Source organism: Nicotiana tabacum, chromosome 17 (assembly GCF_000715075.1).
Source record: "Nicotiana tabacum cultivar K326 chromosome 17, ASM71507v2, whole genome shotgun sequence".
Taxonomy (NCBI): Eukaryota; Viridiplantae; Streptophyta; class Magnoliopsida; order Solanales; family Solanaceae; genus Nicotiana; species Nicotiana tabacum.
The window spans coordinates 66266686-66285201 of NC_134096.1; the positions used below are offsets into that span (position 1 = coordinate 66266686).

At 39.0% G+C, this 18516-nt stretch overlaps 1 protein-coding gene across 1 annotated transcript; it reads left to right on the top strand.

Annotated features, from left to right (window-relative positions):
* Positions 1 to 4539: 4539 nt before the first annotated feature.
* On the top strand, positions 4540 to 4887 carry LOC142171907 (uncharacterized). Its single transcript, XM_075235626.1, has one exon. It carries the CDS (start codon positions 4540 to 4542, stop codon positions 4885 to 4887), a length of 348 nt encoding a protein of 115 aa, XP_075091727.1.
* Positions 4888 to 18516: the final 13629 nt, after the last annotated feature.

Below are 18516 nucleotides of genomic sequence, written 5' to 3' on the forward strand. Positions count from 1 at the left end.
ACCAAAATGGACTGCGACAAAGGTTCAATTAGCGAAATTCATTGCATTAGGAAGCCGGAATGAAAGTTTGGGAAGAAATTCTCCACAAACAGGAACCCTAGGATGCGAAAAGGAGAAGACATCGATAGTGTCTAATTCTGAAGGAGCTAGTGCCATGAAGATGAATTTACCACACAATTTAGGGAATTTGAGCCCTAGTATGGTGAATTTCACACCTAAATCTGTTGGTGTGGTGATTGGTATAGAAAGCCCAGTAGCAACCACTGTTTTATTTAATGCTACTGTTCCATTAGCGAAAACAGTGAGTATCCAAAATGAGAAGAGTATGACGGTGCAAGGAGTATTAAATCAAGAGGTTACTGGCACTACAAGCAAAACAATCCAAGTGAAAGAACAAAAAGGAAAGGAAAAAAGTACTACTAATGCACCAGTCCAGGAGAGAACAAAGCCAGATACTGGGAAGGGTGAAAAAACTTGGGCAAATTTGTTTACGAGTAACAGGATGGCTGCAAGGGGAATGGATCTAATATCCATACCTCCTATGATTCAAGATGGAGTCAGGAAAGTGCAATTACAGCAGGAGGAGATGGAAATTGAAAGTGCGAAGTGGCAGAAGGCTATTATACTGTATGTTATTGGGGATTCACCATCAATAGGAGCCATGGAGCGGTTTATAGCCTCGCAGTGGAACTTTGCTGCTAAGCCAAAATTTTATTACCATAATAAAGGGTATTTTGTTATCCTGTTCAATAAGATGGAAGATAAAAATGAGGTATTGTACTCAGAGCCACACACTATGGGAACAAAGTCGGTAATACTGAAGTCATGGTCAGCTGATTTTAATTTCTATGATGAAGTCCTAAAGACTATACCATTGTGGGTTAGTTTCCCAAATTTGCCTTTGAATTATTGGGGGAGGTTGACCCTTAGTCGAATTGCAAGTGATTTGGGTTGTCCTATATATGCTGATGAATGCACAACTAGTACAGAAAAGATCTCTTATGCTAGAGTCCTCATTGAAATTGATATAACTATAGACCTACCAAAGAGCATCATTGTGCAAGACCCATTGGGGAAGAAATTTGAGCAGATGGTGGAATATGACTGGGTGCCACAATATTGCAAGAAATGTCTTATGATTGGGCATGATTGTGAAAGAGAACAAGACATAGCTAGAACACATAGAAAATTTCAAAAGGGAGAGCAGCAACAGCAAAGGGCAGAAGTAACAAAACAACAGGACAAAAGTCAGAAGGTAGGTACAAATATACAGCAGGTAAGGAACATAAAGCCAACAGTTCAATGGGTTGCAATAGGACTAATTAAATAAGCTGCAAAGGACACAGGTCAGCAGATAAGTCAAGTGCAGCAGAGTGAATTACATATATCATATGGTGATCAACAAGCCTGGCAAAAAGCAAAAGGAAGGGGAGGACAAGCAAGCCCAGCTCAACAAATTATCACCACTACTAATGGATTCTCTCCGTTAAGAGTGAAAATACAGGAGGAAAGCACAATATGGGCTGATGATGATGATCCTCAAGGTAGCACAGGAGCAGATGTAGAAAGAGACTCAACCCATCCTTACTCTACATGAAAATAGCTACATGGAATGTGAGGGGTTTCAACAAGGTATATAAGCAATAGGAGATGAAAATATTTTTGCAGATTAATAGGATTAGTCTTATAGCAATAGTAGAATATAGAGTTCAAGACAATAAGGCAAAGAAAGTTATTAATAAATGTGCACTTGGGTGGAGCTGGTGCTCTAATGATACTTCTAATGGCCGAGGAAGGATATGGATCATTTGGGATCCAAATAGCATTCAGTTTAATATGCTGTAGAATCATACTCAATACATTCATGTGATAGTTCATAGTGTTAATTCTAGCAGTCAATTTGCTTTTACTGCTATCTATGGACTTTATACAATTGCTCATAGATGTGCTCTGTGGGATGCATTAAGGGATTTAGATTCACAAACAACTAGCCCATGGCTAATCATGGGTGATTTTAATGCAATATTGGATATAGAGGACAGGGTAAATGGTACAACAGTGCAAGAAAATGAAATGAAGGATTTCAGGGATCTAATGGAAGACTACAAATTGAATGAACTTGCAATTGTGGAAAGGACATGTACATAGACAAATAGTGATGTATACAGTAGAATAGACAGGGCAGTTGTTAATGCGCCGTGGATGTTGAATATGCCACTAGTACAAGTTAATGTGATGGATCCTTATTTTTCTGATCATTTTTCATTATGTATAGAACTGGAAACAGCAATGGATAATAGGGGAAAACCTTTCAAATTCTTCAACTGTTTAGTTGATCATCTTGAATTTGAAAATATAGTACTAGAAGGCTGGGATAACAAGGAAGGAAGTATGAGAAGCATTTGGCAAAACGTAAAAAATGTGAAGGCTGCTCTTAAAAAGCTCAACAGGAAGAAGTTTACAAACACAACCAATAATGTTCAGCATCTAAGGGAAACACTAGCTTGCATACAAGTTTAGATGAAAAACAGTACAACACCTGCTGATATGTTTGAGACAGAGAAAATCACTAAACAACAGTTGGAAAAGTGGAGCATGGTAGAGGAAAGCATATACAAACAAAGATCAAGAGTGCATTGGCTTAAGTTGGGTGATTCTAATACAACATTTTTCTTTGCCAGTATGAAAGGAAGAATATCACATAACCAGATTAAAATGCTTACAGCTGATGATGGAAGCTTGATCAATACAGCTGAAGGCATTGAGTAGGAAGTAGTGGGCTTCTACAGAAATTTGCTGGGAAAGTCAGCTAATAGCATGCCTGCTATTAATCCTAGTATAATGTGGAAAGGTCCATGTCTTACAAGATCCCAACAATAACAACTCATCTCCCCTTTCACTAAAGATGATATGGTCCAAGCATTACAAGGAATAGGAAATTCTAAGGCTCCAGGAGGGGATGGTTTTAATGCATACTTCAACAAAAAGGCATGGCACTTAATTGGAGAGGATGTTACAAAGGCTGTACATAAATTCTTTAATGAGGGTTCCATGTACAGGCTAATAAATAGTACCTCTATCACACTGATTCCCAAAGTGAAGAACCATTCTTCTATTAAGTAGTATCGACCAATCTCATGTTGCACTATTACTTACAAATTAATCTCAAAGATGATCACACACAGGTTGCAACTAGTGATGGACTCCTTAATAGACATGAGTCAAGCAGCATTTGTACCAGGAAGAGTGCTGAATGATAATATTCTACTAGGGCATGAACTTGTAAAAGGATATGGAAGGAAAGGAATTTCACCCAGGTGTATGGTCAAGATTGATATGCAGAAGGCGTATGATTCTTTAGAGTGGGGATTTCTTGAGCAGGTTCTCATAGAACTGAACATCCAAGAGAAATTCCTATCATGGATCATGACATGTATCACTACAGTGTCCTATTCTATTGTTATAAATGGCAAACCAACAGCTCCCTTCGATGCCAAAAGAGGAGTCAGACAAGGGGATCCACTGTCGCCATATCTTTTTGTCCTGGCCATGTAATACTTAACCAGAATCTTTAAGATTCTGAAGGACAGGCCTGACTTTAACTATCATCCCCGATGTAAGAAGCTGAACATAGTGCAACTCAGTTTTGCAGATGATTTGTTGCTATTTTGCAGAGGTGTGGTGTCCATTCAACTGTTCTATGAGTGTTTTCAACACTTTTTCAGCTCTTCAGGACTGATTGCAAACCAAGACAAGAGTTGTATCTATTTTGGAGGGGTACCAGTAGATGTTCAGCAGCAGATTAACCAGTGCCTAGGCTTCTCCACAGGCACGCTACCATTTAGATACTTGGGGGTTCCATTAAGCACTAAAAGACTATTGGTAGCTCAGTGTCAGCCCCTACTGGATAAGATGCTTACCGGAGTTAAGCATTGGACAACAAAGTTTCTATCTTATGCAGGAAGGTTACAATTGATCAAAAGTGTTCTGATTTCCATCCAATCTTTTTGGTCACAAATCTTTCCTCTACTAAAGAAAATTATTCTAAAAATTGAGACCATTTGTAAGAGGTTTCTCTGGACAGGTGAAACAGAAGGGAGCAACAAAGCATTAGCGGCCTGGAAACAATTGTGCTGGCCAAAATGTGCAAGTGGTTTGAACATCACTGACATCCTCACGTGGAATAGAGCTACAATACTTAAGCAACTATGGAACTTGTGTAAGAAGAAAGATCGTATATGGATACAGTGGATGCATACATACTATATAAAACATCAGGTGATATGGAATGTAAATGTGAAATAAGCTTCTTGGATCATTCGGAAAATATTAGGAGCTGCAAAGTAACTGAATGAAGCAAATATAGAAGTGGAGGAGGTGATGAATGCGAGGAGTTACTCCATCAGAGACATATATAATAAGCTTAGAGGAGAGTTTCCTAAAGCCGAATGGAGGAGATTATTATGCAACAACACTAGTAGTCCTAAATGGATCTTTATCTTTTATATAGCACTCCTGGGCAGATTATACACACGAGACATGTTTATCACTTGGGGAATATTAGCCAATCCATCATGTTCGTTGTCTGAAGGAGGTACAGAGGACCATGATCATCTTTTCTTCAGATGCACCTATTCAGCAACAGTTTGGAGGAAAGTATTATACTGGATTGGTGTCAAAAGAAATGTAGCTGGGTGGAATGAAGAGGTAAAATGGGCTACAAAACATGCAGCAGGTAAACAACCATCGGCATTAATATACAGAATGCTTCTAACTTGCATTGTATTCCATATATGGCAAGAAAGAAATTGGAGAACTTTTCGCAGGCAGCAGATGAGAAGTGAGGAGTTGATATTATCCAAGAGGTCCATTGTCGAGGAAGCTTGAGTCCTAGTCTAACTAGAAGATTTTAAGATTTGAATTTTTATCCTTAACTAGTCTATACTTAGAAGTGGTTCTACTTAGTTTTGATGTTCCTAAGTTTGGGGCTGCATGTCCAGAGTTAGTTTTGTTATACTTGTACATATTTTCCCTGGTAATAAAAATTAATTACCAAAAACAATTGTAAAATTCCAAAATAGGGAGAAATGTTTTTCAAGTTAAAATGGTATTTAAAATTTAGAGTTGTGTTTGGACATGAATATAATTTTGGTTTTTTTTTAAGTTTTGTGAGTGATTTGAGTGAATTTTGAAAAATAATATTTTGGAGTTTTTCAAATTTTTAAAAATTTTCAAAATGCATCTTCAAGTGAAAATTGAAAATTTTATGAACAAATGCTGATATAGGAAAAAAGTAAAAAATTTTGAAAAAAAGAGAAAAATTTCTTATGTCCAAACGGGCCTGTAATATACTTGATGCACACGAAAACATGTCAAAAATTTCTTGTGCCAATACTTCTTTATTTTTAACCAGACATTCAAACTCTGGATATACAGTTGCTTTTGTTAGAGAGTGTTTTATCCCTCAATGTGAGACTTTTCGATACCAATCCAAATTTAATTAAGCCTCAATATAAATATCGAACACGAGGTGAGAAATAAAACAAATTAAATACACGGGCAGTGAGAAAGGAAAGCAACAGTAACACTCACAGTATAACCAGAAAGTGCTAAATTATGAGGAAGAAGAAGATCGAGAAATAAAGAAGAAGAGAAATCGAAATTGTATTCCTTTTTTTTGTTAAGACATCGTTCAATACAATGCTATATAGGGCTTCTCCACTAACTAAATGACAGCTCTTGTACAGCTATCTACTAACCATTTTAACTAACCTCCTTTTAAATAACTCTAAACAAACCCTATAGTTTTACTATGTACACTTTGGCCATATATCTCAAGACTCCCCCTCAAGCTGGAGGGTGAAAAACATTGAACACTCTAATCTTGGAAAGAAGGAAAGAGTTCTGAGCAACACCAAGTCCTTTTATCATAAGATCAACCAACTGAAGCTTGGTTGAAATGTGATGAGGAGCGAGCAGACCATTCTTAATCTTCTCTCGAACAAAATGGCAATCTATCTCGATGTGCTTTGTGCTATCATGAAAAATGGGATTTGCCGCTATTTGAATAGCAGCTTTGGTATCACAATATAGATCAACAGGTTGATGTATCTCAATGTTCAACTCTTGCAACAATCCAACTAGCCAAGTAACCTCAGTTGCTACTGCTGCGAGGCTTCTATATTCAGCTTCAACTGAACTTCGACTCACTGTCTACTGCTTTTTGGACTTCCAGGACAATAAGGAATCCCCCAGTTTGACAACATATCCAGTGATCGACCTTCATGTGTTTGGTCATGTTGCCCAATCAGAATTACAGAAGGCAGAAAGGTGAGTAATAGGGCCTCTTTTGAGAAAGACACCAAGACCAGGTGAACCTTTAATGTACCTGACCACTCTAAGTACAGCAGTTAAGTGTGACTACCTAGGATGATGCATGAACTGACTCAAAACTTGCACTGCAAAGCAAATATCAGGTCGTGTGATGGTCAAGTAGAGTAACTGACCTACCAACCTTTGATAACTACACACATCCCGCAGCTCTTCATCACCATTTTGCCCTACATGTTTGTCATACTCTGTGATGGTGAGTTTCTGATTAAGTTTAATAGGAATGGATGCTAGTTTATCAGCAGCTAGTCCTGTGGTGGATATTAACTCCAGTGCATATTTTCTCTGGTTTAATAACAGCCCCTTATCTGATCTTAGCACTTCAATGCCTAAGAAATATCTGAGCTCACCCAAATCTTTGACTTTAAAACTGTTATGTAATGTACTCTTGGCCTCTTACACAAGGGAAACATTGCTACCAGTGATCAAGAAATCATCAACATACACCAATATAACCACAGTGTCATGTGTTGTCTTCTTAGTGAATAGAGAATGATCGTATGCACTCTGATGATATCATGCTCCCACTAAAGCATCTGTGACCTTAATGTTCCACTGTCTTGAAGCCTGTTTCAGGCCATAGAGTGATTTCAATAGTCTGCAAGCTTTATTCTCCCCCTGTCGTTGGAAACCCTGTGGCAAGACCATGTATAATTCTTCATAAAGATCCCCTTGTAAGTGTCACGCCCCAAACTCGGGGAGCGCGACCGGCACTCAACCGAGTGAACCCGACCGAGCAAGCCTGTTAGATTTTCTTCTACCCAAACTCATCCATGAATAAAGAGGAGATGCACACCATTAATCAAATACTGAAAAGGTTTCATTAACCACTCCCGTTTCATTTCCATTAGTAGCTTCATTCATAATTTCTAAAATATTACAAGTTTATAGATATAATGAAAAATATGTTTGCCAAATACCAACATTTCTAGTTTAATTTCTCACATCAAACACCACCTACAACCTGTCTACGGAGCCTCTAAGTTCAATAGAAGAGTAGTATAGAAGTGCCGGCAACAAGGTGTTGATACCCAATATATATATATATATATATATACACACACACACACACACAGTACATATGCATCATCATTTAGTTTATAAGCATATAGAAGTATTTTTCATAATTTTTAAAGGTTTTAAATCGATTTATTTTCGCATTTTTATACCAGTAATTATCCTTCAAATTATTTTTATGATGATTTAATCATCTAAACTTATCATTTACACCAACATGATGTTTTAAATATTTTCAATGCATTTTTTAATTATATTTGTATTTCTAGGGCTAATTGCACATTTTTGCAATAATAGCCCATATTCATGTATACATTATTTATGCGAAAATGACTCTTTATGTTTTTATAATGTTAAGTAATTATTTTTAATTATTTTATTCCACAAATAATATTTTGTTATTTATTAATTACTTTTATAAAAAAAATATTATTAAATATTGGGTATTTAAAAACTAGCCTAAACTCCTACCTATTTTCGGACCAATTACTGGCCCAAAATCTAACACCCTAGCCCAAATAACCCCCAGCCCAAATCAATTAACCCAAACCCACAACCCGATCGCGACCCGTTTTAACCACCCGATCCAGTTCCTCTCTAATTGTGGCCGTTGATCTCTGAGATCAACGGCCCATATTAAACCTTCCCTTTTAATTACCACCCTCATCCCTAAGCCTAATCATTTCCCACCGTCCGCCTCCATCATATCCCACCTCCCATCTCCCTCCTAAGAACCCTAGCCGCCGCCCCCCTAAAATCTCTCTTAATCCCACGCGATATGGGATTCTATGGCTACCCTTTGTCATATACGGCATCTCTTTGGTACTGGTTCTTCTTCTATACCGCTTGCCTAAACATGGCAAGCATATCTCATAAGGATCGAACCAAAATCATTTCAAATCCTTGACTTTTTTGATATTCTGTCTACATTCATCATCTTGCTCTTTGTAAGTAGGAATATTTGTGTATCTCTTATGGATTCTAACTTACCCTAAAATTTGGGTTTTCAGATCTTATTTAATCGAACCAAACTAAATTCGATTCTCTGAATTTAAGTATTATTATGTCCATATTCGTCCTATATTCTACTATGGCCTGTTTTTATTATATTTTTATCAATATTTGTCTTACCCTAAAATTAGGGTTTTCATATTTTCTTAAATCGGACCAAAATTAGTTTGACCCTCTGATTTTTAGTGCTATTTGGGTCTATATTCATCCTATGTTATTATTTTTGTATGTATTCTGGTAATATTTATTTTCATAAAAACTAAGGTTGCTTGACTTCTCCTAAATTGATTTTGAATCAATCTCGCATGTTATTCTTTCCTTTTCTTTTGAGGTTGATTGATTGTTTTCCTTGTCTGTGTGTTTAATTTTACCACTATATAAACCCATCTCCTTTCCCCCTTTTGGAAGAGACGAAAGTCACTAAAAAAACTCTCACTAAAAATTGAGGTTTCTACTCTGTATTTGTTTACTATTTTGATTTGTTTGGCTTTTGGCCAGCTGAAAGCCAAGGCCACCAGATTTCTACTTTTCTGGCCATCTCTTGGGTGTGAGCACTGCCCTGGGTTCTTAAAACCCTTGGGAACTTGACACATTTGAGACTCTAGGTCCTTACTGCTGTTCTTTTCTTGTTTATTGAACAATCATTGGTTAGTTTCTAAACCCTCACAATGTTTATTTTCTTATGTTAGCATGTTCTTTGAAACTACATGACTTAATGTATTCCCTTGACTCTCTTTATGTGTGATTCAACCTATAATTTCTAGCCTAATAATGTCTTTGCACCTAACTTAGTTAATTTAGACAGAATGAAGCCTTGATTATATGGTTTAATCTATGTTCTCTGCCAAATTCTGAACTTATAGTGATTAATTGATGTTATTAGCATGCGTGTGATTCAACCTATAATTTCTAGCCTAATAATGTCTTTGCACCTAACTTAGTTAATTTAGACAGAATGAAGCCTTGATTATATGGTTTAATCTATGTTCTCTGCCAAATTCTGAACTTATAGTGATTAATTGATGTTATTAGCATGCCTTAACTTGTTTAGGACCTTTACTCTAAGTGTAGTATGCTCCTATGACTATGGTTGCCACTCTATGTTTTCTTGCTATGTCCAATTCTGCACCTCTAACAACTTGTTATCCTTTAAACTAATCCTCCTTAGCTGACACCCTCTATTATATCTAATCATGTTTGTATTATACTGTGTAATCCTGAGTTTGGTATAATCTGATCCTTTAAGTTCTACACTGGTTGCATTACTTGGTTTTACTAGTCTAATGCCCTTTCCTGTTGACTTTGCAATCCCAGGCTCTTTGTTTCTTATCATATGACACCCTGCCCAATGTGTTAGTTTGCTTCTTGAGTTCATTATGTGATTATCTTATAGTGTTTGCAAATGTTTTTCCAAACCTATTACTATTTTTCATTGATTGTTTCTTGTTATGAGTCTAATTCTGGGCCAGCTGAAAGCCAAGGCCCCCCTCCCCTAAATCTTCTTTATCAACCTCCCTAGTGTGAGCACTGCTCGAGGTCCATTTTGAGACCCTTGTGAACTATGACACACTAGGGTCTAAGGTTCTTTAGGCCACTTTGTCCTAATTGTTCAACTCTGTCCCTCCTTTTTTACCTACTGAATAAACCAATTAGTTTGTTTAAATTGTTGTTGATCAGCTTTGGCTACTGATTTTTTCTATTTTGTGTAAATGAAGATTGTTTTTCTGGGTTTGATTGGCTATGACTTCTGGGCTGTGGTGAAGCCTGTTGGATATGTAATTGAAGGCATAGCTGGGCTGGGTATACTTTGGTCCTGTCTTAGGCCTACTATAGTTATTTTGTAACTTTATAATTTATTTCATTCATTTGGCCTGTAATAATGTTGTAATAATAATTGGGGTGTTAGTAAAATTGGGAAAATGGGTGTATTATAATGTTTGTTTCAAATGAGTAGAAATCTTCCCTATAGGTGTTTAATTTGCTCAAACATGTTCTGCTACCATGTGTTGTTAGATATCCTGCCTATAGGTGTTAATTTGCTCAAACATATTCTGCTCCTATATATCTCTAGAAATCCTGCCCATAGGGTAATACCACTCTCCTTAATGTGTTAATATTGAACTTTCAAACACGATTTCATTGTTTAACTCTGCCGCTATTAGAAAGCATGCCTATAGGATCAAACTGGGTAATTCTGAGTATTTTCAATAGTTATCACTGCCAACTACTGCGCAAATTACCTAGAAATCATGTTTATAGGTTTAACCACTTGTAATCTATAATTTCAACAATCAGCTCGCAATACCAGATTCCCTAAAATGTATAGTTGTTTTGAAATCACGTCTATAAAGGTAACATCTTGCATCTGAAACTACCTGCATGTTCGAATCCCAAGGTCACATAGAAACCGTGTCTATAGGGCCTAATGGCTTTAATTTGCCTCAATCCTGAAATTGTCTAACGTTTAATGTGAAAATTTGTTCGCATGCATTTATTGTCTAAGTATGGAGGCTAACTTGAGCCCCTAATCACTTTTACATGAAGTCCAACTAGTTTTGTATGTCGCCTAGTTTTATCATTTCTGAGCAGCCTAAGTTAAGTCTAGAAACCATCCAAAATAGAGGTCCAAACGCTTCCTGGGCCATAGGTATGGGACGGGTAGTGCACGTATAGGGCACGGTTTAGAATCAACTAGTGCGCTTTAGGTAAAAACTTAAAGATAGTAATCGGGTAGCAGGAGATGATAGTCTGTGCCCGCTAAATAATATGAGTAACACCCCACCTTGAGGGAGTTACGAAGTATTATTTATGTTGCACGGGGTGATCCTTTACGCTAAACAATTTAGGAACCCCCCCTATCTTGTCTTTAAACGAATTATCTGTGTTTACGCAAGGACTTTGTATTAATTATTTTTTTTCAAACTTCTTATTTTTCTCTCTGACTATTTGACTAATTCATTCAAGTTCGGCCGGGACCCACAATTGTGGACCTCGAAGAGTGCCTAACACCTTCTCTTCAAGGTAATTTGAGCCCTTACCCGATCTTTGGTGACGCAAACTGGTTAAACTAGAGTTATTTGCAAATAGGTGCCCTAACGCACCTCAAACCCATTAGGTGGCGACTCTCTCTTTTAACATCTTCCTTTAAAAGAGTTGTCACGTATCGAAATCCGATTTCACGAGAAAGAGGGACACGACAGCATGGCGACTATGTTGGGAATATTTTTAGGCTCTTACCATAGCGAACTTGGTCTATATGGATTATTCTTCTTGGATGAATGTGTTTCCTTGTTCTTTATCGTTACATGAACATCCCGCTTCTATTTTCCTTTTTTATGGCTACATGCACACCCTTTCCCCTATTTCCCTCTATTTTGAATTTGTATTAATATGCAAATCTTTGCTTAATTTGGTTACAATGTGCGTTTTCCTTTATTTTCTAGTTATGTTCACTTGCTCCGAATCATTTTTAAATTTTCTACATTATGTCTCTCCCTACCCCTACCCCCTTTCTTGCTTTATTGCAATTCTTTCACATTGCGCGAACTAACTTCTTCCTTGTTTTTCTTTCTTTTTATGTCTTTACGCTCTATTTAATACTGTGTTTATTATTTTCATCATGCAAAATACTTGACAATATTTTGTTTTATCTTTACATAAAGCATGTTCCACATCATATTCCACTCGTGCGTAATTAATACCATAGCGGCTCTTGATGAGTGCCCGCGCTCTTCCTAAATCACCCTTTTAAATTTGAAAAGGCTTATTTGCAGTAAAATTAGTCGATCAGCTGTGCAATTGACAGTTCCGTGCCTTCCCCTCTCAAGTTGTTCACTTGAGGGTACCGGTCTAGACTCTTCTAGAAAACCCCACTCTAATATTAACTGTGCATGCATCATGTCTAAACCTAGTATGGGTTAGAACGCTGTCCGCGAAATAACTCTCTAAGGCAAGCCTTGTCCAAAGCCCGCCGTGATTTCCTTAAATCCCAATGGGTACAATCATGATATGTGAATTATTTGGAGAAAACATGCTGATATGCTAATCATTAATGTGTAAATAGTCAAATCCGGAGGGGAAAAGGGCTAACTTCATTTGTTTTGCAGAAATGAGGCACGAAGTCCCCAGGTTCGGCATGGTTCGAAGTATCCCACCTTTGTTGCTAGATTGGTGGGAAACGCTCTCGCCAAGTGACCAAAACAATGTGAAAAGAGTTCTCGGGAATTTACCTTATTTGTTAGATATTCAGCTGAACAATGTGTTAATTGAGGCTGCCACCATGTTCTAGGATGAGAAGAGGGTCGTCTTCTGTTTTGATGATATAGAAATGACTCCCCTTCTAGAGGAAATAAGAGGCTTCGCTAGGCTCCCATGGGATAGCCCTGGCTTGTTGGTACCGAAAAACCGTACTTCTCGAGGTTTCCTAAAGATGATGAGTTTCAGGAAAAATGATGAGTTAGTCTATCTGAAGAAATCTTACATGCCATTCGACCTCCTTTACGAGCATTATGGTCACAGAAAGTCATATCGTCTTTACCATGATAAATTTGCCATCACTTCTTTGGGTTGGACTCACCGTCGGGTTTTTGTATTCATTGTCTATTTTCTGGGGATGCTGATATACCCGATACATAGAGAAAGGATCCACACTCGCCTAGCTATGGTCACTAAGACCCTAATGGAAGGAATTGAGGGGCAAACTTACACTATTGTCCCAATGATCGTGGCTGAGATGTACCGAGCCTTAGACCGTTGCAAAAAGGGATATAGGCATTTTGAGGGTTGCAATCTGTTGCTATAAATATGGTTGTTGGAACACCTTCAGATAGGACAATACCATCAAGAATTTCCGCGACTACCATGTAATGACCACATAGCTTATCACCATCCGAAGAGAATGACTCTTATCCCAGACAAGTTTGCACAACCGGGAAACGCTGTGAGCTGGGTATATTTCTTTAGCAATTTGACTGATGACAAGGTACATTGGATGTTCGAGTGGTTTCCTAGCAATGAATTCATCATCAGATCGAGAGATGTTCCTCATCTAGTGCTAATAGAATTAAGGGGAATTTATCCTTATGCTCATATCAGAGTCATGAGGCAAGCTGGGAGAAAACAGGTTCTACGACGAGTTTCCAAAATGGTTCATTACAAAGCAGACTTCCAAGGGAATGCCATTCCATTTGAGTTCAAGGCATAGCACATGTGGCATCAAAAGATTATTGTGGAGAAAGATACCATCGAGCCAAACAGGTATCATGTCGGCCATGTGTGCTTCTACCCATCATGGTTGGTCGATGACATAGCAGGAGAGGTCAATACAGGGGTTGATTTGAGAAATAGGGTCATAGACGACGCTGCTGAAGCACAAGTCAAATACAGGAGGTTTCGCAAAAGGGTCTTTGAATCTGAGGCCAGGCATTTGGAACAACATAAAGTGGACATGGAAGCAATCAATGAATAGAGGGGAATCGCTACTAAATCAACAGAAAGTTTGGAGTATTTGGAGCAAGGTTTGATAGAACTTGAGGGAAAGATGAGGAAAAGGGTCTCGGATTGTCAGAACGCAGAGGGCAATGAAGGAGGATATCTAGCAAGGGTGTATCTGATGTTGGACATGCGCGACCTGGGGAATCTGATTGACAGGGCTAAGAAGGCCAAACTTGGAGAAGGTCCCTCTGGGACCGAGTAGATTAGGAATGATATTTTCTAGATTCGTTTTAGAATTTGATTGTAATAAGGAAAATGCCACTAGTGACTCTTTATAATTATTGTCGGTTTAGTAGAGATTTGGTCTATTTATCATATTAATGAAATGACGTAGTTATCGGCATTGAGTTTTCTCCAAATCTATATGTCTCTAGGCCTACCTCGGGCAAGATGAGGTCCCCAAATTAGGACGCGAATTTATAATTCCGCAATACGTGTTTAAATATCGTAAATATCCTTTTAATACTCCTTACTGACTTGTTTACCTTTTGTTTTTCTTCTTTTCTTTGTTTATTCCCATCCTCTAAGGTTGGTTCATACATACTGGCATCATCAGCATATCATACCAGATCTAGAGATCCTCCTCCTCCTCCTTCTCCAAGTGATCCCAAGAACAAAGGAAAAGTTAAGATGGACGATATAAGTGGTATCAGGAAAGACAACGTTGCGCACACCGAGAATGTCAAAACTTCAGATGGTCGGAGTACTCTGGCGCAGAATGACTTGGTTTTACAGTTAGAGCAAAAGATACTGGAGTTACAAGGGGAACTTGTGCAGGTCTGTAACTTGGCAAACCTTTCTCTTACCCTGAATGTTCCCGACATCAACAAACAAAACGTCCAAAACCCAACACCTCCTCAAAACACACAAAACCAACACCCGCAAAATCCTCCCGCACCTCATCAATACGCCATGCCTCCCTAAAATCCTAATCCTTCACCAGTACCAACTCCTCCACAGCATCATCATCATCTGAACCAGTACCCACAAACTACCACCTACCACACTCCTCAAAATGCACCACAACCTACTCCTGATCCCCAAAACTCAACCAATGAACACCACTACACCCAAATCCCTAGAGTCTACCAAAGTAACCCCATATACGTGGAAACCTTACCCCACACTTCACAACAAACCCCGTATACACCGGAAATCGCCGAGAAGGACCTACTCATCAAGAACATGGCGGAAGAACTTAAGAAGCTTACAAGTCGAGTCCAAGGTGTTGAAGGTGGTAAAGGTATCGAAGGTTTGAACTATGAGGATTTATGTATTCAACTGGACGTAGAACTGCCCGAGGGTTACAAACCTCCTATGTTCGAAATGTTCGACGGGACAAGTGATCCAAAGGTACATCTAAGGACGTATTGCGACAAGCTCGTAGGGGTTGGTAAAGATGAAAGAATCTGCATGAAGTTGTTCATGAGGAGCCTCACTGGAGATGCCATATCCTGGTACATCAGTCAAAATCCAAAGAAGTGGATTAATTGGGTAAGCATGTTGTCAGATATTATGGATCAGTTCAGATTCAACACAGAGAATGCACCAGATGACTTCTATATCCATAATCTTAAGAAGAAGCTGACAGAAACTTTCCACGAGTATGCTACTCGGTGGAGATCAGAGGCTGCAAAAGTAAGGCTAGCATTTGAAGAAGAACAAATGAACAAATTCTTTGTCCGGGCCCAGGACCCATAATATTATGAGAGGTTGATAGTTATTGAAAATCATAAATTCTCTGACATCATCAAATTGGGAGAAAGAATAGAAGAGGGAATCAAAAGCGGGATGGTAACAAATTTCGAGGCACTCCAGGCTACGAACAAAGCCTTGCAGTCGGGGGGTATATCTAAAAAGAAGGAAGTAGGGACTGTGATGGTAGCCCAAGGTCCAAAGTCTCCTATCACATACCAAACACCTCCACCCACATATTAGCCTTCACTTTTTAGATATCAACAACCCGCTACCGCCTACCACACTTACAATACTCAGCCAGCATATTACCACTCACCACCAGCCCGCCAAAACTACCAAAAACCCAGGCCAAATTTTGACCATAGGCCGCCCAGACAATACACTCTTATTGCCGAACCTATTGACTAGTTGTATGAGAGATTGAAATCTGCCGGTTATGTCACTCCCATTCCCGCTGTCGCCATGGAAAATTCATCTCAATGGATCAATTCTAATAAGACATGTGCCTACCATTCGGGCATGAAGGTTCACACTATTGATGAATGTCGCACTCTGAAGGATAAGATCTAGATGATGATTGATACCAAAGTTATACAGGCAAAGGAGACTGCACCTAACGTCCGCAATAATCCCATCCCGGATCACATGGGCGAGGGGGTAAATGTGATAGAAACTGATGAAGAATGGGACCTGGAGGGGTTAATTAGGCTCATTCGAGAAGAGGATGATCCCAAAATGCCTCCAGTCACTCTCACACCTATTATGGTACAGATACAGTCACCAATTGAAGTTGAGGTAGCCGCACCAACTCCGTTCGAGGTTGAAGTAATGACGCCCTCAGCCACGCCAACTCCGTTCGAAGTAGAAGTGACCACACCATTCACCACAATGGTAGCACCCACACCATTCTTTAATTCCAATGTTGTGCCGTGGGACTATACTGCAGAAGCGAGAAGGAAAGGAAAGGGGAAAATGGAAAAAACTAGTTCAGCACAAGGTATGACCAGAACCGGTAGGGTTACACGCCCAAGCATTTGGGGGGAACAAGTAAATAAGCCGCTTCCAGGCAGCCTATCCTTGAAACAGGCCCGGATGATCTTTGGAGAAAGGTGCAAGCAAGGGAGTATTCTGTGGTTGATCATTTGAACAAAACCCCTGCTCATATATCCATTCTATCACTACTGCAGAATTCTGAGGCACATAGGAATGCGTTGATGAAAGTGTTGAATGAGGCTTATGTACCCAACAACATTACCAGTGGAGAGATGGCCAACATGGTAGGAAAAGTATTAGAAAGCCATAAAATCACTTTCCACGAAGATGAATTTCCACCAGAAGGGTTGAGCCATAACAGGGCATTGTATATCACAGTACAGTGTGAAGACAAATTCATTGCCAGGGTCTTGATAGATGGGGGTTCAAGTCTCAACATCTTCCCATTGACTACTTTTTCGAGGTGAGGTAAAGGTTTGCATGAGATACGAGCAGGAACTATGAACGTAAAAGCATTCGATGGGTCTCAAAGGGCCACAATCGGAGAAACCAACCTCTGCTTACAAATAGGTCAAACTTGGTTTGATGTTGAATTCCAAGTGCTCGACATATCCGCCTCATACAATTTGCTATTGGGATGACCTTGGATACACGCCGCTGGGGCTGTAGCGTCTACTCTACATCAGGTTGTGAAGCTCGAATGGAATCATCAGGAGGTGATCATTCATGGAGACGAGAGTAACCCTATTTACACCAACTAGACTGTCCCAGTTGTAGAGAATAGAAGGAAGTTAGGGGGAGAAACTTACCATCGCATTGAGCGTGTTAACGCGATCGAGAAGGACAAATGGTGGGGTAGCAAAATAGAAAGCATATTGGCATGGACAGGGTATGAACCCGGCAAGGGTCTCGGCAAGAATCTCCAAGGGATCACCAAAATAATACAGTTAAAATGTCATGGAACGACCTTTGGACTAGGATATCAGTACACCTGGCACGAGTATTAGAATTGGTCGCCGCCATGTCATGGTCCTTATTACCCTCTCGAGCAGCCGATACCACATTTGAGTCAATCCTTCCATCAGGTTGATATGATGTGGGGATCCGAAGAAGATGAAGCGCCAGCTGGTTTAAGAAATCTATTCCTTGAAGATGAATACATGGACTGCAGTGTAATAGTTGAGGAGGAGGAGGAAGAAGGCCTCGTCATCCAGACAGTGGAGAAGGGAGTTGTTCTCAGTAACTGGACTACCACACCATCAAGGGCCCGCCGAGTTCTAGGGTAGCCTGGCTGCTAGTGTCATTTATTTTGAAAACAATTCTTATGACCATTTTAAAAACATTTTCAGTATTTTGTTTTGAAACATTTGTTTGAATCATTAAAAATCGCTTTTGTTTGACATCTTGATAATTATCAATGGTTTGCTATTTTATTATTTATTACTATTCTCTACATTTTTCTCTCTACAACATTACTATTTCTTATCATGATGAACCAATAATTGTGACATGTAATGCGACAACGCAACATAAGGATATTGACTCGAAAGAAATAGAAGAAGAGGATATAATACCTGAGAAAATTGTTTGAGAAGTTGAAGATTTTGAGAACAAGCCTAAGTCCAACCTGGACGAAACTGAGATAGTCAACTTGGGAGATTTTGAAACAGTCAAAGAAAGTCGCATAAGCATCCACCTGTCACCATCAGAGAAAGAAGAATACACCCGTTTCCTGAAACAATATGAAGAAATTTTCGCATGGTCTTATGATGATATGACTGGTTTGAGCACGTCCATAGTGGCTCATAAACTACCCACCAACCCAATGTGTCCACCAGTAAAGCAGAAGCTCAGAAAGTTCAAGCCAGATATGAGTCTAAAAATCAAAGAAGAAGTCACCAAGCAGATCAAAGC

What these genes read in the sequence shown, in the direction of transcription:
- LOC142171907 (XM_075235626.1), top strand. Translation starts at nt 4,540, where the DNA reads ATGTTTATCACTTGGGGAATATTAGCCAATCCATCATGTTCGTTGTCT.